This window comes from Phodopus roborovskii, unplaced genomic scaffold, assembly GCF_943737965.1.
Source record: "Phodopus roborovskii unplaced genomic scaffold, PHOROB, whole genome shotgun sequence".
Classification (NCBI taxonomy): Eukaryota; Metazoa; Chordata; class Mammalia; order Rodentia; family Cricetidae; genus Phodopus; species Phodopus roborovskii.
In genome coordinates this window covers 3243434-3269359 of record NW_026126408.1, presented here as the reverse complement: position 1 = coordinate 3269359, position 25926 = coordinate 3243434, and the positions used below count along the sequence as shown (strand labels likewise).

Here is a 25926-nt window from a genome sequence, read left to right as displayed (position 1 = left end):
CTAATTCTAAACCAAAATTCTTTGAACAGTTTCTTGTATGGAATAGGTTTTTCTGCCCGCCACTGGTCTTGTCCCGCCGCCGTACCAGCCCCAAATAACACACTGAGACTCTGTATTTGATATAATGCTGTTGGCCAGGTACTAGTTTCTTATGGGCTAGCTCTATCTTAAGTATTAACCCATTTCTGTTAATCTACATATTTCCACATGCTTTCATCTTACCGGGGAGTGAGGCCGGCATCTCGTCTCCCCAGTTTCTCCATCTTGACTCCTCCTTACTACTTCCTCTTTCCTCTTTGTCTCCTAGTCCCTCCTCTATTGCTTTCCTATTGGCCAACAGTGCTTTATTCATTAACCAGTATGAGAAACATTTACAGAATGACATCTCCCATCAGTTTCTCAAGCCATCAACCAACTAGCAATTTTAAAACCAAACACTCTAATACACTACAGTTCAAATATTTAATACATGCTGAGAAATAATGATAGGGAAATAGTAAAAGTCTTTGTTTTCTATAAATAAAGTATATTTCCTGTAAGAGCAGAAAATTTTGTATGTTTAGGAAAGAGACTAGTTCATAACATACAGTCTTTTTTGAGTCGGAGTGAGGATTTCAGGCAGTCTTCCTTGATGTTGCATGATCTGACACGTCCTGCATGTGCAAGGTGCATGTGTTGTATGCTTAGAGCCTGCAGTGCAGCTGTGGAGTACAGTACAGGTGTATGCTTCCAGGTGCACTTCAGATTTGCTTCTGAATCAAGTTTTTGTCATTGTGTGTCCAAAATTTCTTATCATTCTCAACTTTTTCTTGACTCCCATAGTTAGATTTGCCACCCCATATGGCAACACAGTTTAAGAACATGGGCTCTGAGCTTTTGAGTATTCTCAATTCCATAGGTGTTTTGAGTAGCTTATTTTTGAGCTCTTACTAGTGTAGGGCACGTTCAGAATTTATTGAGCTCTGACTTCAGTAAGTTGGTTTGCGGTAATAGAGCCTGAGTGTGCCATGGTTTGTGTCTTGACGTAGGTTTCTGGAAACTATTGTGTTGACTGAAACATTAGATCACTTTAGGAGATGAGGTACTTACTGTATATTTACATTAACTACAGCCTTTAAAACTGTTAGTTCTTTTTATTATATATTGTTTAACACACCTCTTTTCTTTTTGTTCTAGTTCCAAAAGACCCAAAGCCTCAGTGGAGACGGGTAGCATGGAGTTATGACTGCACACTCCTGGCTTATGCTGAAAGCACAGGGACTGTAAGGGTGTTTGACCTCATGGGAAGTGAGCTCTTTGTCATTTCCCCGGTATGTATACATTTTAAATCAACACCTTCCAACCGCCTGCCTTCTGTATGTGTTTGTGCCTTTTTATGTATAAGTTACAATGGACGAATTTGAAGAGAGCTGAAAAATCAAGTGTAAATGAGAATAATAAGCTATGGTCCAATATTTAGCATCTGGTTAGATAGTTATATTTATGTAGTTTTTATTCTTTGTATTTGTTAATGTACTTTGTAGGTGTGAGACATTTTATAACAAGAAATGAACAAAAACGACTAAATTCTTCAGATCAGGGTCTGTCTGGAATAAAAGGGTTTATTGAGTCAATGAGGTAGGGACTAGCAAAGGATCATGTCCAGGGAAAACTTTTCCTGGCTCTCAGGAACAAGGCTGTATGTATGTACCAGTTAGAAACTGTCTCCTGGAATCAGAGTGAAGAGTCATTGGGTAGACTTAGAAGAAGGAAAGCACTGTTTACAGTGGGTGGACATTGCTACAAAAAGGAGGGATGGGATAATGGGAAGCAAAGGAAGCTTAGGGTGTGAGGGTCATCCATAAGGAGAAGCAGCTGTTTCTGGACTGGCTAGCTGAGCAGCCAAGCAGCATTGTCTGTGGGCCTGATGGTTGGTCCTGACGGGATTTAAGTCACAGTTTCTGCATGAGCAGTGTACTGGCCTCATGCTTTGCTTTCTCTCACTACCATCCCCCCATCATCTGGCCCTTACGGTTATATTTAGGACATTTCAGTTTTTCTTTTATCATGGTATGGATTGTTGATAGGCTATAATGAGGGAAGAAATCTGTGGGCTGTTGGAACTTCTAGAGAATCGGGACTTGTTACCTTAAAAAGGACAGAAATTAAAAGGGAGAATAGAGAAAGAGTAATGGACTGATTTAAGAAGTTAATGTCGAGAGTCAATGATACAGGAAATGATTTTCCTAAGAAATAATGAGTGGGAACATGGAAAGAATGAGCAGAGCTCATATTGTAGGAGTTCCACAAAGGTTCTAGTTACCATTTAACAAACTAGTGCTGTCCAGTAGGACTGTGATGACAGTTATCTGTGTGGTCCAGTGTAATTTTACATTTTCAAGAAGTTGTCATAAGGGACATGTGAAATTTATGGAGGCTGTATTTATTTAATTGTAGTATACCCATTACATGATCATTTCAACATGTAGTCATTATGAAATGTTGTGAGATGTTTTGCATTTTTTGCCTTGGCACTAAGTGTGAAATTTGGCATGTGTTTTGATATTTTCATATTTGTAGACTCTTTGTTTGGATTAGGCCTGTGTGGTGTTTATTGAATAATTCTAGATCATGAAGAACTATTTAAAATATTGGAGAGAAACTTTTTCTTTTCCTTCCACTTTCTTGAATTTAGTTTCTGTAGGCCTGCAAATATATTTTTATAAGAGACAGATTGATATAATAAAATGTTTATTGATACTTATATTTTTGCATGCATGGGGCCTTATAGAAAAGTGAAAACTCAAAGAAACTGTGAGCCAGGAGCTTTTGTACCATTTTAATAGCGGCTCATAGAGTGTGGAGATGTGACTACACAAAGGAAATGGAGTATGGGCTATTAGGACTGATGCACTGTGGGAAAATGATGTGGCGATATATGAAGGGACCAAACTGACCTTTAAAAGGCTCACAGACTTATTTTGGTGTGTCTCTCTTTCCTCTCCCTGCTTCAGAGGGACACTGTCACCAAAAGAAAGCTGCCCTTCATTTTTAAGTATGTCAAGTGTTGCATCCTCCTCTTTAAGTTGCTAGTAGCCACATGGAAAGTACCTGAAGTCTTTTTAGTATAGACTATTGCCGTGGAGATTAGTACTTGAAAGCTTACGTCTAGAAAGAGGCTGAATGGTGACATCTCCTGCTTTTCTTTTTCTTCTTTATTTTGCAGGGAATCTGAATAGAAATATGCTTATTTGGCCACATATTTCAAAGAGCCTGGTGTGTTTTCTAACTGGTTAGGAGCCTGGTCTAAACTTGATGTCACAGCCAGTGTCTGGGATATTGTTTAGATAGGCATGTACTTTTTTTTTTTTTTGCTATCTTTACAGTGACTTAATTTCTTCCTATTTTCAGGCATCTGGCTTTGCTGGTGACTTGAGCTATGCCATTGCTGGGTTGGTATTTTTAGAATACAAAGCAAGTGCACAGTGGTCTGCAGAGCTCTTGGTCATCAATTACCGAGGAGAACTTAGAAGTTACCTTGTCAGGTAAAAATACATTGGAAGTCATTTTGATAGATGTTTATTTCTTTGACCAAGTGTCAGGTATTGATATTGAAACTTTTTTTTTTTAATCAGATTATGAAAAGTTGCAAACATATTAGGAACTTTGAAAGACTTGTATAGTTAATACTCATAAATTTGTTTCTTGTATTTCATATTGCATTGGAAACAACAAATGCTTGAGAATTAATGTTATTAAGAGTTCATTATTTGCTCATAGTTTTTTTTTTTTTTTTTGGAGTTGGAATTGGCATGCAGTGGGATGCACAGATCTTAATTGTAGCTCTCTGTGAGTTTGGTAGGTGCACTGAATTGTGCTATTCAGACCTCTGTCAAGAAGTAAAACATTGTCACTGTATTAGAGAGCTCCCTCATCCTCCTTCCCTCCATATCTACTGATGATAACTACCATTTTCAAAAGTTTTATTTTTAATCATAAATTAGTTTTGCCCATTGAAACAGTGCACATCAGTGGAATCATAATATACAATCTTTTTCCAAATATCATTCATTCAGCATATTTTGAAATTCATAATTTTTTAAAACAAATTCCACAAGTCTTATTGTTGTTGTTATTTATTTTTTTTTATTTTACATGTTGATCCCAGTTCTCTCTCCCTCCCTCCTTCCCTCCTTCCCTCCTTCCCTCCTTCCCTCCCTCCCTCCCTCCTTCACTCTCTCTCCCTCCCTCCCTCCCTCCCTTGCTTCTTCCCTTTTACCCTCTCTGCCCCCTCACATGAACCCTGACTACCCTCCCCCTCCCATCCCCCCACCCCAATTCCACATGTAGGGCAATGCCATTCAGGTGGGGTCATGTAGATCTGTCAAGACATTTGAAGTAGGGACTAGGACTTCTCTCCTGTCTCTAGGTTATATATTATTACTTATTTGTTTTTAGCCAATGATTCATCTTTCATGAATTATATAAATATATTTACATATAGATACACAGCTCATGATGTGTTTATTCATTCCTTTGTAGATAGACTTTCCAGTTTGGGGCTGTGGCAAACTGGGCCATTCTTGACCATTGGATCATGGCACAGATTGTACTATGGTTATTCTTGCATAAGTCTTTATGGATAAACATTTTTAGTCTTCCTGGGTCATTTTTTTCCAATGGAATTGCTGGGCCATAGGGTGATGTAGTTTATTTTTATATGAAACTTTCAGACTTTTAAGCAATATGGTTGTATCAGTAAACCCCACTAATGTACTGTGTCTGGTTTTATATCCTCAACAGTATTTGGTGTATCTGTCCCTAAAGACTAGCTTCTAAAGTATCTACTGGTGTCCATGGTTTAATGATATTTATTTCTGTTTTGCTTTCTTTAACTTAGTGTTGGAACAAATCAGAGCTACCAAGAGAGCCATAGTTTCAGCTTCAACAGTCATTATCCTCATGGGATAAATACCGCTGTTTATCACCCTGGTCATAGGTAAGCAATCATCTGCTCTTTTATTTACTAGACTATTAAGTACATACTGAAATCTGGGTGTCTTCATTCTGTATTCTGTGTATAATTGTGTTTAATACCTGCGATACTATACTCATATTCTGACTCCTCTGCCTCTGGCCTGGCTCAGAGAACTTTTCTGAGCCAGAGAAGACACTGGAAATTTCATTGAGAAAGTTTTCCTGTTCTATTAGCCTTCTAGGACTTTTCTGTCCTCTCTGTACATAATACCTGTCTTGGTGCTATTTGGAAGGCTGAGAAAGGACCTATGAAAGGGTCTTAGTATATGTCACCTCTCCACTTACAGAGTCAGGCTGATTGTGTGGTACCTCTCAATACTTGTACCCCATTTTTCATAGTTCCTCTGCTTCATTGTTTACCTACCTCCTAACTTTTCCTCTTTTGTTACCTGAGACTGAAATTGACATGTATTTTGTAAGCTGGCCAAGTTACCTGTCTGGTTCTCTAAATGGGAAGAGTATCTGATTTTTAGTCAGATGAACAAAACATGAGTTTGAGTTTTGAATTTAGTCTGTGTCTACTGATGGGTCTTAAATGCTCTGTCGTGTGCAAGTTTTGTATGCTAGTCATTGTAAGTCTGTGGCTTTTTCAGAATTTTATGAAATTTCAATATGGCAAAAGAACTTGCATACATATGATCGTGGACACACAGATACACAGATACACAGACAGAAATACACAGACATAGACACATAGATACATAGACATATAGACACACAGATACACAGACACACAGATACACAGATATACAGATACACAGATACACAGATACATAGATACACACACACACACAGATACACAGACACACTGACACACATATATACAGATACACAGACACACTGATACACATATATACAGATACACAGATACACAGACACACTGATACACATATATACAGATACACAGATACACAGACACACTGACACACATATATACAGATACACAGATACACAGACCCAGACACACACACACACACACACACACACACACACACAGATACACAGACACACACATACAGATACACAGATTCACAAATGTACAGATATACAGATACACAGATATAAAGATGCACAGACACACAGATACATAGACACAGATGCACCCATACTCACATAAACACAAAGACACACACAGAATCACACAGACATAGAAACAGACATAATCACATACAGACACATACAGACACACCTACACACGGGCATGATTCCATTGTCTTGTTAGAGAGAAAATACCACTTTTAGCTGTATTATTCCCTTTCTTTCTTTCCAGAGTTATCATTTCCTCTTACTTAGCTGTTCTGTTTTCATTTGATATGAATGAAATCACACAGAAGATACATAAACCTTCCTCTCTGACTTGATGTTTGATTTATATTGCTCTAGTTCATTTATTTTTTAACACTAGTAGGATATTTCATTTTATTAATATTGTGCAATATGTTTATTTATTCTCCTGTAGATAGAAACTTGATTGTTTTTCAGGGCATTTTAAAAGTTGTATTGTGTTAACAGTCATTTGTTAACACATGTTATTTTGGCATGTATGTGCATGAGTATTTGCAGGATGCAGAACCAGGACTTGATTGGCTGTGCTGTTGGGAAGGAACATCTCCAAGTTTATCAGATAATGCCACCATTTTTCACATAGTTGTTCCAATTTACCATCGGCATATGAGCCTTTCTGTTATCTCACTTTTTTTTTTTGATCAGTATTCTCCCCCCTTTTATTGAAAACAGATTTTTTTTCATACACTATACCCTGATAATGTCTCCCCCTCCACTATTCTTCCCGATTCCTCTCCATCTACCCTCCCATATCCATTCACACCCTTTCTGTCTCTTCATTAGAAAACAAGGTGGCATCTAAGGAATAATTATAAAATAAAATGTAACACAGTAAGGTAAAACAAAGACAAACACATTGGAATATGACAAGAAAAAGAGCCAATGGAAATGCACAAGAAATGCATGTAGATGCAGAGGTGTGTCTGCACACATAGGAATCCCATTAGAACACAAAGCCAGAAGAGAAAATATATAGACAAAGGGTGTGTGGATTGAAAAAAAATGTCCTTACTTAATGTTGAGACAAAGAACTTGCAGAGATGCCACTGAGTTTGTTTTGTGTTGGCTACTTGATATGCAACCTACCCTCAAAAGTGATTTATTTCTCCAAGGAGACTTCCTTGGAGGAAACTTACTTTTTATTTGCAAGTGGTTATTAATTAGAGATAGATTCTGGCTTGTGTGTGTGTGTGTGTGTGTGTGTGTGTGTGTGTGTGTGTGTGTGTGTCCCATCCTTTCAGCTCTAGGACCCCATCTGTTGTAGACCTGTGTCTTATAATCTGTACTACATTATACATTACATTTCTAAATGAGCTATATAAACACAATACCTAAACAAGAGGAGAAATATACATATCACAAAATTGACCTTAAATTGTATCAATAAATGAAAATCCATTACAAAACAAAGTATCTTGCAGATAGACCACTCTTGTAGAGCAAAGGATTTGTAGCTGGGTTGATGTTACCTTTCTCATTTGGTGATGTGGGGAGAATTTTCCAATACTAAAAACACTAGTTCAAAAGGGTAAAGGCTCTAGGTAGGCACAAGCTCCATTTTCAGTGAGTTAAGTAGGCGCTGTCTTCAGGAATAAGGTCTTACTGTCAGTTTGTGGAGAGCCATGAAAGTAGCCTTGGAAATTTGTACTCTTGGTGGTGGGGTTAGTTGTCAGATTGAATGCCTGTTGTGAAAGAGTTATTTCTGGGATGGAACAGGTGCAGCTCAGAGGTACATGTGTGTGGTCCTGGATTTGTTCTCAGCTCTGCAAAAACCCATTAACTGAACAAAAAATATCCATTCTAGTTTTAATTTGCAGTTCTTTGTCTACTAATGATGTTGAACAGCTCTTTGAATGTTAATTGGCTACTCATGCTTACTCAGTGTGAAATGCTTATCATAGGGTCTGTTTTATTAGGTTCTTTGGTCCTGACATTTTGTATAGTCTGTATAAACTGCATGTTAATTCTGGATGGTTGAGATGCATGGTGAATGCTTCCTGAGATGGCATTTACCATTACAATTTTTTCTTTTACCTTTTATTTTTATGAATATGTTTGGATATAATTTCAAGTGTTAAGTAATTCTAAAAAAACCCCTTGCTTCAAATTCTTGCTTTCATTCAGTTATTAGTTGATTCTTTGTTTTTCAGATTGAGTAAAATGCTCACATTGTTGCTTTTTTGTTTCCAATTTCACATGTTTTATATTGACTTTGTGGACAGTGGTATTTATTTTTCTTACCCATTCTGCTTGTCATGTACAGTGCTTTGCTCTTCCCCTTTACTGCTTATATTATAGTTTTGTGAGTGGATACTGTTGTGGTTATGAATGTGCTAGCTAGCTGCAGGTGTGACTAGAATACTCATAAAATCTTCATTTTTCTCAATGAACATTGGTATCTACCCTCTGAGCCCTCTGAGCTAGACCTTATGTAACCTACTGTAGAGGGACCACAGGTGGCAAATAAAGGACATAAATTATGTGAGGAGCTGGTAAGTGCTCCTGGGAAAAGAGTTAACAGAGAGGAGGGTAAGGGATAGATGATAGTTTGGAGTCTACCTGGGCAGGCCAAGGTGCTTGTCATGAAAACTGATGACTTGAGTTCATTCACATGGTGGAAGGAGATACCTGGCTTCTACAAGCTGTCCTGTGATATATACACCTGTGCTGTGGCATATGCCTATGTGTGTGTGTGTACGCTCACACACATACACACACACACACACACACACACACACACACACACACAAGAAAAAAAGAAAAAAAGTTGAAAAAGTAACACCTCCACAAAGACTGGCAACACAGTAAGGATAGTTGACTTTGGATTTCTAGGATATGAGGGTTCCATGCAGACAGAATAGCTAGCTTTGAATGTCCTTGGTGTTGTCTAGAAATAGCAGGGAGGCCAGTTTGGAAGGAGCCGGAACCAGTTGACAAGTAGGTTACTTATCTGAGGTCAAAGAATAATGCTGAGTGTTGAATTAAGTTGAGTGTTGTAGGTCATATATAATGACATATATTCTTTTAAAAATTTGCCAATTAGTTAAAAAATCTTTGTTAATTACCAACCCTGAATGGTGGTGCATGCCTGTAAACCCAGCAGAAAAGATTCTAAGTATCTGAGGGCATGTTTGCTAGTGGGAGTGGTTTGTTTAATGAGTTTTAGAAAGTTAGCTGTATTCTCTAACTGAAGGAGACCCTCTCCTTGATTCTGCAATCATATGTAACTCTTGATAGTAGTCAGCCTAGAGATGGATGACATTGTTGTTTCTGGTTGAGAATTTCTGTCAAGCAGGGATGGATGTAAATATCCCCTGGGAATAATAAAACATTTGTTTTGTGGTTTATATTTTCATTGTGTGGTCTCTTTTTAAATGAAAGAAGGTGAAGTATTTATCACAGTTTTGTTTATTTTCTCTTTTCTCTAGTAATATGAGCATGTGACATTCATCATCTACAAAGGTTTTGTAAGTGCTCAATAAATCAGCCATATAGAGTTGGAATAAATTGATACCACACAAACTCATGGTTTTTATGAAATTCATTGTGTTGTCTGGTGCTGCAAGTTTTGTTCAAGAAGAGAAATTGAGGTGGTAAATTGGATAACACAAAACAGAAATTAATTGGGCAGCTTGGGAATACCCTCTATGGATGTGCTTGGTTATTTTTATTCCATATCTAAGTCAGCCTGAGAAGTGCACTTTATCCTCCTTGAACACTCAGAGTTTTTCATATTTGAGCTCTGCCCCTTCTCCATCTGCCCCTTGTGTCACCACGCCCTTCCTCTTCCTTTTTTTACTGCTTTCTTCAATCTCCTGGTTTTATCTTAGTTGAGGAGACAACATGGATCTTAATTTTTTTTTAAAGTTTTATGTGTATGAATATTTTACCTGAATTTGTATATGTGTAACATGTGTGTACTTGGTATCCTCAGAGGTCAGAAGAGGGTGTCATATTCCATGGAACTGGAGTTGCAAATGGATGCAAGCCACCATATGTGTTCTGGGAATTGAACCCACCCCCTCTGCATGAACAGCAAGTGCTCTTAACTACTGAGTCATCTCTCCAGCTCTGACATTGAACTTTTAGTGTATGGTGGGTGGACTGCTTCCTGGAGGAGGTTGTGGAGTGCTCTCTGTGCTTCCGGACTGTGTAGTCAATCTTGGTGGGCATGTGCTTACAAATAAGGATGCTTAATATACATTTAAATGACACTGGCGACTTTTAACAGTGCATGGGTTTTTTTTTTTTAATTTTTTAATTTTGCTTTTTTTTTTTAGCTTTTGTTCTTAACTTAACTGTAAATATAGGTAAGCAAAATTTGATTTATTCCACTTTGAATTTCCATCAGGTCTTTGATAATGACACATTTATTAGTAAGTATTAGCTACTTCAGACGATATTTCAACAATGTTGAAAGGCTGAGAAAATATCTCCTGTTTTTTTGGGAGGGAGAAAGTGTCTTTTGAGGAGACACTGGCTAACAATCAGTACAATTCAGTGATTTCATTAAATGTGATTCAGCTTCTATTGAATGTGGTTTGCTGCCTATTCCTCATCAGAATCTTCTGTGTCATGAACTTTATGGATATATGTCAAACTGAACTAAATTGTTATTCCATTTATACTTGCTATCAGGAAATACTGGAGGTGTGCTTTTTTTTTTTTTTTTTTTTTTTTTAAATTTAAGAAAACAGGTTTATTTTGGCTTATTGTCCTAAAGGTCTAAGTTCTGAGGACATTGTCCGGTGGAAAGCCTTCATGCTAGTGAGAATCTTTTGCCTTTACAGATTATTGCATGGAAAGAGAGCAGGAGAGACAAAGGGGGTAGGGGAAGAGGAGCAGTTGAATGAAGGAGAGGAAGAGGGAAGAGAGCTCCTAGCCCTCATCTGGTTTCTGTACTACTAGATTTTAATCATAGAATTTCCCCTTAATTGTTTTATCTATTCCTAATCTCATAAACATCTACATCTCTTAGCAGTATAGTTAGGTTAATTTTGTATACACTCTTAGTACTTCACAAGGAGAACAAATTTAACACATGCATCCAGAGCCTTGAGGTTGCAATCATATCACAAAGAGGCCTTTTAGTTTTCATTTGAACATTTTATCTTAAGCAGTCCATGGGAAGTTCCTAATTGATGAATAATGCAAGTCATATCTGTGCAGAGGGAGAGTGCAAGCCTTTGGATGAGTGAAAATATACTATTCTTGAAGTAAATATTGTTTTTAAGCAAACTCGACCCCACAGAGAATAATAGACAGGACATCAGCTTGTCCTGAAGTGGATGATTGTCAACCAGGGGTGAACTGCAGTGCTGAAGGGTAGTTAGGTCATGGTTGTCCGGTTGTCCCCTACACATACAGTAATCAGGGCCATGGCTGTTCTAGGAGATGGAAGAGGACATACATAGTCGTCAGGGATGTAGGGAATTCTTTCAATCAGTAGAGTGCTGAACACTGAAGAGCTGTGCTTTCTGGATATTGATGTGGTTGTCCTGGGTGGGTTTCTGTTTGCATTGTCCCTTAATCAATACATCATGATTTGTACACACAAGTCCCTATGCTGGATGGATACTGTGAGTATTCTAAAGAAGTAGCTAGTGCTTAGTGTGTGGGATGAGGGTGGGGTAGGATGCTTCCTGTGTGAATGAATCTGAAGGTGACCTGGACATGGGGTTGGGGACGGGCAGCTCTGGGTGTAGCCTGTTGATTCCATGCAAGATTGCTTCTAGGAAGGGAAGAGGGCTCCAGTCACTCCTGTATCTGACCTTTGATGATGCAGGAACTCATGGCATTGCCAAGGTTGTGTGAGCGTCAGTGGTTGGACAGGTGACCTCTGATGAGGCTGCTCAGATATTGTCCTCTTTAGACAGAGCTTTCGGGCGAGCATTGGAGAAGTGAGTTGAGGCTTGCTGAGATTTGCAGACTGACTTTTTGTTCCCATTGGCTCTAGGGAGTTGGGAATCAGGACTCCTGTCTAATGACGTGTTTTTATTGTCCCTTGGGCTGGCAGAGCCTGGTCCTTAGCAGTCTTGAGCTGGGTACAACTTGTTAATTGTTAATTTCTTTGTCTTTGTGGTGAGGAATAGAGTATGATTAGTTATTTAACCATGGTGCTGAGATTTTTGGCATTTGTAGCTTGACCTTGGCCTATTGTTGTAATAACAGTAGAAATCAGCTTGGTGTCCCTCCCCTGTCGTTGCTACTGGGAGATTCCTTAATAGGCAGTGTTGGTGCTTGTCCTAGAGTCAGACCTTCACAGGGCTGATGCTTGTTTCCACTCACTGTTCAGTTGTCGCTCTGGCTCTCATGATCCCTCCCTCCCTCCCTCCCTCTCTACTTCCCTCCCTCCCTCCCTTGTCAACTTGGCCAAAATGAATTTTTTGCTATGCTGCAAATACTTCCTGCTGTTCATTATTCTTGGGAGTGAATGAAGAAGAACTGAAAGTCTTCTGCCTTATCTTGATTTATTTAATAGGAATTTCACTTAATTTTGCTTGAGAAGAACAATGGATATGTGTGTGTGTGTGTGTGTGTGTGTGTGTGTGTGTGTGTGTGTGTGTGTGTGTATACATATCTAAAACATTATGTTGTATACTTCTTGAGCCCTTCCTGAGTCTTTTCATGGTCCTGGAATGTAGTCCGTACCTCTTCCTTGGTAGACACCACTGAGCAAACCCACTTCTATCAGTATTTAAAAATTTGAGTCATGAATATATTTTTATTTCCTTGTTTAATTTTTGAGTGCATTAAGCATTCTGGTCATTGTATTCAACATCTGAAACTTGTTCTTTTTTTTTTTTATTTTTGTTTTGTAGGCCATAAGGGATTTCACACCACTAGATGGCAGATTCTTCCAACATTTCTAGACTTAAGAGCCTTAATAAGCCACTTCTAACCCTTGAAATGCCTTTTCAGTGTGACTCTTCAATTCATTAGCATTACGTAAAGTCTTGGTCCTGAAGGGCTTGCATCACCTGTCTGTCCTTTTTCAGGCAGCTGTGACCGCTTCTCTGTTCTCTGCTCCCTTGCTTTGTTCAAGATCAAGTTAATTCAGCTCTCCACACCCTCCCTCCCTCTCTCCCTCCACCCCCTCTTTGTGTATGTGTGTGAGTGATTTTATTTGTGTATTTATTTTTTCTGGTACCTGTGTTCCTGCTCTGACTTTCACTGTTAGAGCATTGGCGCTGGAGCAGGCTTCATCTGATTGAACTCTTCAATTTTCAGGAGGGAGAGTTGCAGCTTAGAGAGGTTAAGCCAAGGACGAGGACTGTATCTTAATCTTTGTGCAGTTACAGTTCTTCAGACATACTACCTAGATAGATGTTTCTTGAGATAAGCACACTGGGTAAATGCTGTAAAGAATAAAAAGATCAAGTGGATACCACCCAGATGGCTCCAACTCAGGGACAGGATTATGACTTGATTAATTGTTGCAGTGGATTGTGCTAAGTGTTGAAGGAAGAAATCACGATTAAATATTTGTGATGCTAAGGGCCCCCTTGCACTTCTCTGCTGTTCTTCAATTGCTTGCTCATTAGAGACTGCAGGCACTCTTAGCATTTCCTACTGTTTTTTCTACAGTTACAGCCTAACTGTTGTGTGTAGCATATTTCCTTGGCCTGAGTGCTAACCTGCTTGAGTGACTGTGAATCCCTCCCTGACCTTTTCCGTCACACACTCATGTCCATGTGATGCGATTTTGTACCTGGCCCTAAGGTTGCTGCCAAGGTTCTGTGCAGCAGTAGACAGTGGTCCCTAATAATTTCATCTGCAGTGGATTGGGTCCATGCTCATTTCTGTGTAGGAGGATGCATCAAATCAAGGCTGTGGATGTAAGGAATGCACATAAGGAATGCACATACATGATACGCATTGTCTGTGAAGTGGGAAAGTTCAGGTACTCATTGATGTCAGGAGAATTAGAGATGGCCTTGTCTGACAGTCCTTCAATTGCTCACTGAGTACTTTGTGTACAAAATTGGTGAGAAAGGCCTGTCTATAGATTACATATCTTTCTGCAAAGGTGTTTGAGCTTCATGCCCTGATTCCCACAACTCTGATAATTTCTGTTAATATCCATGTGATTTCATACTGAAGATTATTAGAAAAGAGCCATTTCCTGTCTACTTTGTTTTTGTGAAATTGAAAAGTAGTTTTGTTTATGAGTGCAGTGACCTCACTATTTTTGGCTCTTAGCATCTTTCTGCTTCCTTTCCTGTGATGATCTCTGAGTGCTGGGAAGAGGGGTTTAATGTGCATGCTCCAGTTAAGGCTGGCACTTTGTAGTCTCTTACTTTCTGTCCTTTGAGCAGTGATGAATCTGTATTGTCAGCGCTTGGATGAAGACTGAGGGTGCACTAACATCTGGGTGTAAAGATGGCTGTCCAGGTTTTTAGCTGAATAATGGCCGAGTTCTCCCCTAGGCCCTGTAGTATGGTTTATGTGTGCAGTGGACAGCAGTATTAGAGAGGAGTTTGTCATAGCAGCTGTGACTGTATGCATGAGACTACATCAGCCACAGTTCTGGAATGAGTGAGGGAGGGGCTCATAAAGTCCTACCCGTGGCTGAAGAGCTGTTGGTACCTGATGGCCACTGGGGGAGGGAGAGTCAGTTTACTTAGGGAATCGACCATGGTAAGATGTCCATTTTCCAGTGGGTGGCCTTAACACCCATGCACACTGGCAGTACTGTGCTTACTCAGTGGGTTAGATAAAGAGTACATGAATTTGGAAAGGAAAAGTGGTGAGGGTATGGGAGGAGTTGGAGAGGAGTGAGAGTGGATTTGTTCAAAACACATTATACTTGTGTAGAAAATTCTCAAACAGTAAAAAAGCAAAAAAAAAAAAAAAAAAAAAAACTACTTAAAACAAGGTAAAGAAAAAAAAGAAAGAAAAGCAGTTTTGTAGCTTTGTTAATCATGTGTTGTAGAGAGTTTTATTTATAATTACAAAATTTAACCTTATACATAAATATATTTGTCTGGTAAGATGATTGTCATATATATGACACTATTATGTGACTTTGAACTTCATGACTCAGTCTGGTACCTTCTGCCTATGCCCTGCACCTGAGTGAGTATTCCTGGTGGAGGAACTTAATGATTCAGGAGATGACCTTAGTGCTATGAATTATTTTCTATCATAGCGCCTGTTTGTGCTTAATTTCTATAAAAATCTAACAGTGATTTTATTGGTAAGTCAGAGAACCCTTAAGCAATAGCTGTTAAGTTTCTGCTTCTTTCCTATATCTAACCCTCCAAGAGGCAGCTTTAGTGACTTTATTTACATGTGTTTAAATCTTATTTTGTGTCTTACCTGTACCTGTGCCCACGCACCATGTGCACTTAGCATCCCTGGAGGCTTGTAGAGGGCTTTGGATCCTTTTGGATTGGAGTTATGAGCTGTCATGAGGGTGCTGGGAATTGAATGAGGGTTCTCAAGAAGAGCAACCAGTTCTCTTCTATAATTCTTTTGATATTCCAGATCTAAGAAACCTTATGAAGTGGTGTTGTCTTTACTAAAAACAACCAGAAAAAAACAAAATGTTTCAAGCTGTAGCCTAGAAAAACAAAACAAAACAAAAAAACAACCCCCCCAAAAAAACCCCAAAACCAAAAAACAGCATGGTATGTGAGGAAAGCACTCTTTCTCCTCAGCAAGGTGGGCACTTTGTGGTGATGGAGGCTTCACAGGGTTTCTTTGATGTAGAGGGACTTGACACAGTGTCCTGTCACCCTGAAACAGTGATAGATAGATGGTGTGGGTACAACATGGGAGTGGAGGTCAGGAAACCTCTGCTGGGAAGCCTGCCTCTGTCTTAAGTTGTGGGCAGTTTTTAAGTCATGGAAACTCTCTTCATTCTTATAATTATTAATCTTTAAGAAATTCATGGATTCTTTTTCTTGTTTCTGTTGTCTCTTGTCATTGACAACAGATAAGCCACTAACAATGGATGTTTTCCTGTTAATGTATCACAACTTTACCTTTAGTTTTTTTTTAATTATTTACTTACTAGTTATTATTTTTATGTGTGCATACATATGTGTATCACGGCAAGTGTGTCGAGGTCAGGGGACAGCTTTATGGAGTCAGTTCCCTTCTACCTGGCTCTACCTTGACCTCACCCTCCCCTTAAATAGAAGTGATTGTAAGTAAGGTCTACTGTGCAGGATCCTGCCAGATGTGCTGACCCGGATTTAACATTCAGAAAATGACTGCTTGGCTTTCACTACTCACCAGTGTAATTTTGCAGTGGCTGTAGATGTGTCTTTTGCTGTCCACTGTTTGCCCTTAGTAGCTGGCCTGTAGTTTGCTAATGGAGTATGGCAGACAGAAGCGAGCCATCACTGATGTGCTGCTCACCTAGTCTTATCCTGAGCACTGACTGCCATATGCTTTTTCCCACGGAGCACACCCAGCTGCTGCCATGTCTCTCTAAGGCTGCAGTTGTGCCTCATTGCTTCATGTGTGGTGTTGGCACCACTGCGTGCATGTCTGCAGGAAGCTGTTCAACTCCTGCTAATGCTTGTTAGGTTTGATAAAGCCAGTGTCTGTGAGGTGCACATGCAAATTCAAGACATTTGCCTTTAATTCTACATTTCCGGATGCATTTAGGGGCCTACATGTTTACCCTTTACTTCTCTGTTGGTGAAGGTGAAGTTTAAATTGAGAAACCATTAGGTTTCCTTTCTAAAATAGTAATCATCTAGGTATAATGACGGCAATTTTAGCTTTCTCTGTGAAAGTGGCCTATTCTGCATCGTTTCCTTGTTCATATTTGTTCATTTATGAATGCTGTTCTCATTATTTGTAGACTTTTACTGGTTGGTGGATGTGAAACTGCTGAACTGGGCATTTCCAAAGCTTCTAGCTGTGGCCTTTCTGCATGGAGAGTCCTTTCCGGTTCACCGTATTACAAGCAAGTTACTAACAGTGGAGACAGGGTCACTGAGGTATGCATTAGCCCAGTTATCTTGACTACTTTCTAATTGGTGTTAGACAAACAAACCCTGTGCATGATGTAACCAGAAAAGTTTGCCTCAAAAAAGGGAGATTAATTAATGGTAGTGTGATTTTAGTATTTTATTATTCTCACTTGCTTGTTAACTAAAATATTATTATACTGTATTATAATAATGTATAATATATCATAAATAATATTAATAACGTACCTAAAATGTTATTTACTATTACTGTATATCAAGTATAGTAAGCATATGTCTTCTCTTTTTGTAATGATATTTTCAAATATTAAAGCAATGTAGGTTAGATGAGGTGGCTCATCAGGTAACCGTGTTTGCCTTGCAAGCCTGGCATCCTGAGTCTATTCAGAGGCAAAAGGTGAGAAATGATCGCACAGAGTTATCTTCTTATACACTCTAGCTTGTACATCCTAGTATGCACACATACATAGGTGCTTACCCATAAATAATATACAAAAATGTAAAAAAGAAAAAGCAAAGTAGCCTGGCTATTGTCTTATTACTTGTATTTTCTAGTTTAGACATTAACATTTAAAAAGCTATTTTTGTGTTGATAATTATTCAGAATACTTCTGTCCTAAGTGTCCCTTCAAATGGGGGCTCAGGTCAGTTAGCCCAGGTCACTAAACAAGCAAGTACTCTGGGCTACCCAGCCAGCAAGTGAAGACTTAGAGTGTCAACTCACAGAAGTTCCCAGTTGACATCCCTAACTAGCATGGTACACACCCTTCCATGTTTATATGAACTGTTTTTATATCTCTATATTCATTATTTATCATTTATCAGACTTTTATTTTGTGCCACACACTCCTTGGATTAGCTTTTACCACTGACATGAGTTAATTTTGTCTAGCAGTTTCAGAGACTTCAGCTGATGGTGGCTTGATTCTGTTGTGGCATTGTAGCTTGTGATGGGGTCAGGTGATGTAAAAGGATACTTACATCATGGTCTCTCTGTGAGGCAGGGAGAAGTGGGGTCAGAGAAGACGTGAAGTTGATATGAGTGTTACCAGGGTCTCCATGTCTCTGTAGGGTGGTGTGCTTCCTTTAATGTGTCCTCCTCACTTCTTCCTCAATGCCCCTTTCTAGAGGGGACACCCACCTCCCAATAGCGCTGCTGCTGGCCTCTGGCTTTTGGACCATGGGGACTTTCCAGATCCCAAGTATAGGGCTCTGTTCTTCTGTAACATTAGTGTGGGCTAGACTGAATGTGAAAAAATTATATAATCACACAAGTAAGCATATGAGAAGACCTAAAACGTCCGTGACGTGCCACATCAAAATTCCTGGCCAAGTTTGCTGTTGCTGCTGTGTCTTTTTGTTGTAATTGGTGGTAAGAGAATCTATGGAAGGTGACTTCTTTTTTTGAGGTCCCACTGTTCATGGCTGGCTTTAGGAAGGGCAGAGAGGAATGAAATGTGTAACTATCACAGACTTATCCCAGAAAGTGACAATACTTTTGTTCATTTATCAAACTAACCACATGGCCCCTCCTAGCTCAAAAGAAGATAGGAAATAGTTTTCTGTGTATCCAGAAATATGAAATCAGTTAGGTACCGGGAAATTCTAATTATGTCTACCATATTGGCCATACCCTAACTAATATGTATCTTGGTGTTTTATGTGAATTGTATGAAAGTGACCAGCTGTATATTTTTAAAGTGAGGGGTGAAACAAGGAAACTAAAGCATAATATAAGGGAATATGTTAGGCTGCTCATTTCATAGCAATTATGTTTGTCTTGTTATTTTCCTTAAAATATATTGATTTAAAAGTAATCTTTGAAAGCAGTGAATGGCTTGGTGTTGAAAAAGATTCTCAAGGATGTGCTTTTGAAAAAGAACCCTTCAACAGTCAGAGCAGTCTTCTTTGTTATTATTAGAATTGACCTGCATTGAAATAAGTGATTGTGATTTAACCCAATGAAGTCATACTTTTTAAAAATGATACCAACTTACTGTTTTTATGTGGTACCAAACTTAACTCGGCTGACATTTGCAGCTCACAGTACAGAGGACTGTTTTTTTCCTTGCGTTTATGATCCACCTAGCAGCTTTCCCATTTGGCTCCTTTTTCTTCAGAACCCAGGGAGTAGGCATTTTATGTTATCAGCCCCAGAGTGTTAGGCCACATGGGGCTCAATGACTGAAGACAGGAAAACACGGCATGGATTGGATTCCCTGGTTCCTTATGGTATTTCCCCTCATACTAGCTTTTCTCTACATCTGATTATGCCCGTATGACTGGTACTCTTATCTGCCCCAGGAAAGACTGAGGTGGGAATTCATTCAGAGATGGACACATTACTCCTTCATTTTGTAGGGGCATCTCAGCTGTGTTTTCTCTAACTTTTTTTATGTGGCACAAATCAAGCAGATCTTGGGAAAAAATCTTATCATTCAAGTCTGCCTAAAATCAGTGTGATGCTCATAGCTTATTTTCAGATGGTTCAGTTAAAATGTAAATTTCAAAAATGCATTTGCATATTCAGAAAGCAAACAATGCAGCAAAATGTAAATGACTGCCCAGGACAGGTGGGAGGTCTGGGGCTTCATCACATCATTACCTTGTCTTTTCTGTAGTTGGAAATTTGTTTAAACCAAAAGTAAGAAAAGGGAAGGAACAGATGAGTGTGGGGGAGACACAAGACTGTGCAGGCGCTGTGAGTCTTTCTGTGCAGCAGCATTGAGGGCGTCTATACAAAGTGACTCTGCAGAGGAACTCTGGGAGCCGCAGCAGGGTTCCTGTGTGCTTCTGCTCTGCTTCGCTTTGAATTCTGTATTGGGAAGTGCTTTGCTGTGTATAGTCCTTCCGTCTTAAGCCCAAGGGATTGGCTTCTCTTAAGAGAAAATTGCTTGTCCACCGACAAAGTAAGTGAGGAAAATATTGAATTGCAGATTGAATGCCCTGTTGTATGATTGACTTCTTGAAATGCTGCAAATGTATTTTGATTCCATTAGTAGCTTTCAAATGTGTCATGCAGCTTACCTTACAGTCCTTCTTCATAACCTTTCCCACCTCAGCATCACTGGAGGTTATAACGTTTGTCCCTTTCATCAAGAGCTGGGTGCTGTACCTAGTGAACTTCCTCTCACTAAGCTTGTTGAAGGTTGCATGTGTTAGGCAGATATTGATTGAAAAAAATTCTGGTTACATGTATATTCCAGTCTCCTACAGGCTGACAGGCTATAAAAGAGACTATGCAAAATTCAATACATGCATTGATGAACATTTCCAGATGAATGCTAGTTTCCTACATGGCTTTACTTATTCATTGTTCAACAATGAATTATTGTTCCAAGTATTAGGAATATAAAAAAATCTAATGTAGCTATCTCTACAGATGAGTACGATAAAGTATAACAGTGCTCAGTTGGAATTGAATAACTGAGGTGGACAATAGGCATAGGCTCGAGTTAGAAGGCTAATACTAGAATCTCAGCCTTTCCACACTTCAGACACCCCCCCCCCCCACTTTATTTTTGCCACCTGTGTGATGAGGCTTTGCCAGGATCTAGTGAGGCAATCTCTTACAACAATATACATGGTAATTATTGTTATTTGTTGGTAGTTTTAAGATCAAAATTTGGATGAAAAATTGTAAAAATGAATGGAAGTCCACTGAAGTTTTTTCATTGATGCTGGCCCTTTTCCCGATGTATATTATCCTGTGGAAATAATACAGATACTTTGAGCATATTGTTTTCCTTTCTCTGAAAAGAGGAATGCAATCTGAATGCTTCCCCCGAGAGAGATTCTCCTGCCCGCTCAGCCTTGGCCTGTGTGTGCATCTTCCCTAGCTCCTGTCCAGCACCTGTTCCTCTGTCTTTTTGCCTTTCCCCTCCTGCTTGTTTCCCTTTCTGGTCCCACAGTGTTTGATTGTGTAGTCCAGGCTGAGCTTGAATTCACACATCTCTCTTCATCCTGTTTTGTCCTCCCAGACATTGAGATTGGAGATGTGGCAATAGTCTTTTCCATTAATGTTTCATTATTTTTTAACTTATGGCAAGTAAAAATAGTTTTCTACATCTTTAAGTTCTTGTTGAAGTACATTGTTTTACTTGAAGCAGCATTTTTTGTTTCCTTATAATTCTTGGTTGTTTTCCCAAGCATAATCTACCCTTGTTTATGTGAATTTTTGTCTTCTGATTTTCTTTTCTTTTTAACTTTCTAGAATTTGTTGATCTTTATGTTAGTCTTTTGATTTCTATGAGCTATTTCTTTTGTTCACTGTAATGATACCAGAATGTTTTCTAGGATTCTGAGCTTAGTTTCCTGGGTGGTCGGTAGTTTGACCCTCAGGTGCTCTGTAGCTGGTGTTGGTGGGAAAGGCTATGGGCTCTGCAGCATGGCTTCTCTCTTGAGTTGCAGCACACTGTATTTCCTTCTTTGCTTCTTCTGTCCTTATCACTTCTGGTGGCAAAAGAACCATTGCATTGTTCTTCCTGAGAAGCTGTGCTCCTATCAGATCTGTCCTTCTGAGCACAGTGACACTTCTGTCCTTTCCCTCTAGCCATATTCCATTGACATGGATGCTCTTTCAGTGTTCTCAGATGACAAATGGAACTGATGGCTTTGGATTGTATTTAGATGGACCCTGACTTCCTTGCTAGCTTTCCTTGGTTGCCCTTCTTGGGCCCTGCAGTACTTTTCCCATCTGCCTTGTTCATCACCAAGCAGGAGCAATGGACATGACAAACTAAATTTCCATTTTGCTTATTACAATATTGGGGTAAAAATTATTGTACAAAATCAATCTTTTAAAGTGTAGACCTAGAAAAGAATCTGTAAGTCATATGATCATTTTGTTTCAGTTTTGAGGATCTACTAAACTTTCCCACAGTGCCTGTACTGCTTTAATTCCCAAATTAAGAGCATTATGGTTCTCTCTATTCTAATAACACATTTTCCATTCTAAAAATTATAGTCATCTCTTTGTGTCTTAAATACTGGTTTCTCAATGTTATTTTTTCCCCTTGTATTTTTTAAAGAATAGATTCAGTTTCAAATGAATGACATTTCTATGGGAACTTTTGAATTTTTTCATAGTGATAGTAAGATAAATGTCAACCTTAGCCTCAGCTAAGAGCATGCTGTGATTCTAATTTGCACATGCCGTGTTAAACTTGTTATTTGCCTACTGAGGAAAGCATCTGATTGTGACTTTATCTTAGACTGTACAACTTGGTAGATTCCCTTGCCACATCAGAATACCATTGAGATCCTTGAAATCCTTGGTTTTACTTTTTGTTTGCTTAATTTTTGAGACAGGGTCTGACTATGTAGCCCTAGCTGGCTTGGATCTTGCTTTGAACACCAGGCTGTCTTCAAACTCACAGAGATCCACCTGTCTGCCTCCTGAGTGCTGGGATTAAAGGCTATCAATTTTAATTTTTTTTAACAGTTTATTTAATACTAGGCTACTTGGGTCTTGGTAACCACATTGAAACTACACTCCACTTGCTATTACTTTATATGTGGTAATATATGTGATGTTCATTTTCTTTTCCGAGCCTCATCCTCAGCCCCATTGGTGGGTTTCTTAACTATTTTAAAAAATACTTGATGTGTACTTTTCAATTCACAATAAAAAGGATTTTAGATGATGAAAAAAGCATTCCATTGATCCTTCTTTATACACTGTCTCTTGATTTTGTAGGTGCCAAAGACAGGACTATTAAAGCTGCTAAGTGTCAAGTTTTACACTCGCCAGGGACAAGAACAGGTAATGTCAGTTTGCTTAAATTTGTTTTTCTAACACTTTCCACATAGTGCCTTTAAGGTTAGAGTTGAACAAGGTGTGAATTAGTCAGACCTTTTGTTACTGTCACCAAATGTCTGGCACACAATTAGAGGCCGAACAAGCTCATGGTTTCAGAGGTTTGAGTCTAGCAGGTTAACCAGAGTTGGTGGAGCATGGCTGTTCCCACAGGGCAGCTCAGGTGGAGATGGGTCAGAGTGGAACTGTATCAGAAAGAGGTGCAGTGTGCAGCCTCTAAGACCCCTTACCTAGGACCCTGCTTCCTCCAGCCAGGCTCCACCTTCCACAGTTCTACCTGTCCCCAGGGTTTGATTGTGAAATTGAATCCCTCAATAGACTAGACCATTTAATAGTTGGAGTCCTTATGAGCTAGTCCTACCTGGAACATCTTGGCAGTCACACTTGGAGGTGGGCATGTCACTTATCTGTTTGGATCTACGTCTGATCAAGAGGACAATCAAGGGAACTATCGTAAAAGCCTTGGACGGCCTAGATCTTCACCTGGGCATATGCAGTAGAGAATTCATAGAGCCATTTATGAAAAATTTGTTTATTTTAGTATGTATTAATCTTAAAAAATAACATTATATCCTCTTGGAGGATGAAGGTGTAGTCTGCACAAATCATTCTTCTAGAAGCAATTTATCTTTACAGATTACTTCCTTCTAACATTGTATGAAGATTTTATTCTGACCCATAAGAGATCTTTCTGTGTATATGTGTGTGATAAAATTAAGATGTTCCTTCTCAGATGTGAGGTTATTGATGACTCAGTAGGAAAAGAGCCATGTTGATCTGTGTTTGTAAGGTAGTTGTGACTGCACGACATAGGCTTTGCCTGTGCCACTGAATATAGGTGAACCACACAGCAACTGCCTCTGAGGGAGGTGGGTACATTGTCTGTCTTAGCATGACTCTTACAGGAAGCTCTATCTCTATGGGACATCAGATCATACTCTTGTTGTGGGAAGAGTCAAATGGCCTTACTTTTCTATTTCTTAGTTTCCCTCCTGAATCATCAGGAAGAATGTACTGAGAGTTCTATTGCTATGTCAGTAGTAAATATCCAGTCCATTTTAAGTTCGAATTACTTCTTTACCATTGGCTTCAGCACAGTCATGCACTCTGTACAGAGTGGATAGAGTGGCCGATCTGTCTATAGAGTTGAGTGATAACAGTGCTGTGTGTCTACAGCTTTAACCCCCTGTGAATTTACACTGAATTCTAGTTGGCATCCTCTTAAATAATTTCCTGCAGCTGTCTTCATTTTGCAGACAAAGAAACATACTTAAGATTGAATGACTTGGCTTCTGTCTTGAAGTTAGTTTGTTCTAATGTGCTAAGTTGCCTGTGTTGGGGTTGTAGCACCATACTGCCCAGGAGACCCTCCCTTTTCTCCCTGAATCCCTTTTGTATTGTCCATAATGGTGTCTAAGTACTTGCTCTTCCCCTTTAACTAGAGTTCTGTTGTTGTTAAGTAAGTCTTGACTATGAGTACTAGAGAGTGTGGAGTTTTAGGATTCCTGGGTTTCAGTCCATAGGTGTGTACTTCAAGATAGGCACAATGTCAGTGCCGAGAACTAAAGGTGGTTTAGTGCAGGAATCTCCTCAGAGCCTACATGTGATGGGGGTAGACCCAGATCAGGGCAAAGCAGGCAAAGCACACAAAACACATGGGCTAACTAAAGTGCCGCAGAGGAAGAAGCTTCTAGCCCTTGGGGTGGCTTGGTTTGCATCTTGAGAAGTGGAGGCTCCCAGGTAGGGAAGAGAGGACAAGTGTTCTGGTTTGGGGGTCAGTAAACACAGGCATGAAGAGTGGCAATGGTGCCATTGGAACACACTGTTTGTTCTGGTAGCTAGAGAATCCACAGCACTTTGTTTTGGCTTTCCATGTTGTAATTTCCATGTCCTTATATTTAGGACATTACACTTATAGTAATATTTGGATTAAGGCCCTTCTAGGGGATTGATAGTTTTGATTCTTCTCTGTGCCATCTCTGGCTTATATTAGAAACATGTGTCAGCTGATTTGACTTAGCAGAAGGAGGTGTGGCTCTGTATGGTGGGTGTAAAGAGAATGGTTCTTTTTATGGTCATGCCACCTAGGGGCTCAAGCCATGTGCTTGTTGGCCCTTGCTATTTATTGGTCATTCTCATCAGGTGGCGCTCACACTTCTTTGTTGTGTGGTGATTCTCTGTGATTGAACCAAGCATCAAGGAGCCAGCAGTTAATTTCATTGTATCTTAATCCTTCATTTCCACACACTGTCCCCAAATCCTTACTTTGTCTGGGCTTTTGAATTTAGTATTCTAAACCCAGTGCTTTCCACAAAATATTTGAATGTTGTCGCTGTCATCTTGTTTGTACCTGGACAAGGCCAGACCTCCAGTTACATTGTATTTTAGAAGACTGATCTATTTTACCCCTTAAGTTTGACAGCAGTCTTATTATCTTTTAAGATGTATTCTGAGGCAGGAGGATTGTTAGGTATTCAAGCCCCATCTTGGGCAACAGAGTAAGACCCTGTCTCAAAAGGGGAAAAATCCTTTAGCTATTAATGAAGTGGTCTTCCTTTTTCTATGTGACTATAAAGCTACTATTTAGTTTATTATTATTTTTTCTGTATTCACTCGTCAGACTTTAAATCAGTGACTATCATCTTATAGACATCCAGTGATTGTGTGGTGGTGGCTGTTATTGCTGTCTCAATTCCTTCATGTTCACAGTGGTACCAGTAATTAATCTGAATTTTAATTCTTTTTGTTGGTATGTGTGCATGATGCATATATATCATGTGCACATGTTTATGTGTGCATGTTTCTGTGTGTGCCTGTGCCTGTGCTTATTCCATGTGTAGAGGTCAGAGGACAACATCAGTATCAGTCCTTGTCTCTGCATTGTTTTAAGTGAGGATTTCAGTTAGGTGGTGGTGGTGCACGCTTTTAGGCACAGGCAGGCAGATTTCGATGAATTTGAGGTTAGCCTGGTCTACAAAGCAAATTCCAGAGCTGCGACACAGATAAACCCTGCCTCAAAAGACCAAGAAAAAAGATAAAAAGAGATATCTCTTTTTTACTTCATTGTGTATGCCAGGC

At 39.3% G+C, this 25926-nt stretch overlaps 1 protein-coding gene across 1 annotated transcript in view; it reads left to right on the top strand.

Moving 5' to 3' along the window:
• The window catches only part of Nbas (NBAS subunit of NRZ tethering complex), a 261552-nt gene that overhangs the window by 16591 nt on the left and 219035 nt on the right, over positions 1-25926 (top strand). Inside the window, exons 7-11 of the mRNA XM_051181643.1 lie at positions 1177-1310; positions 3391-3524; positions 4880-4978; positions 16901-17039; positions 22729-22794. Of these exons, the coding sequence (XP_051037600.1) occupies positions 1177-1310; positions 3391-3524; positions 4880-4978; positions 16901-17039; positions 22729-22794 (572 nt within the window). The remainder of the gene's footprint in view (positions 1-1176; positions 1311-3390; positions 3525-4879; positions 4979-16900; positions 17040-22728; positions 22795-25926) is intronic.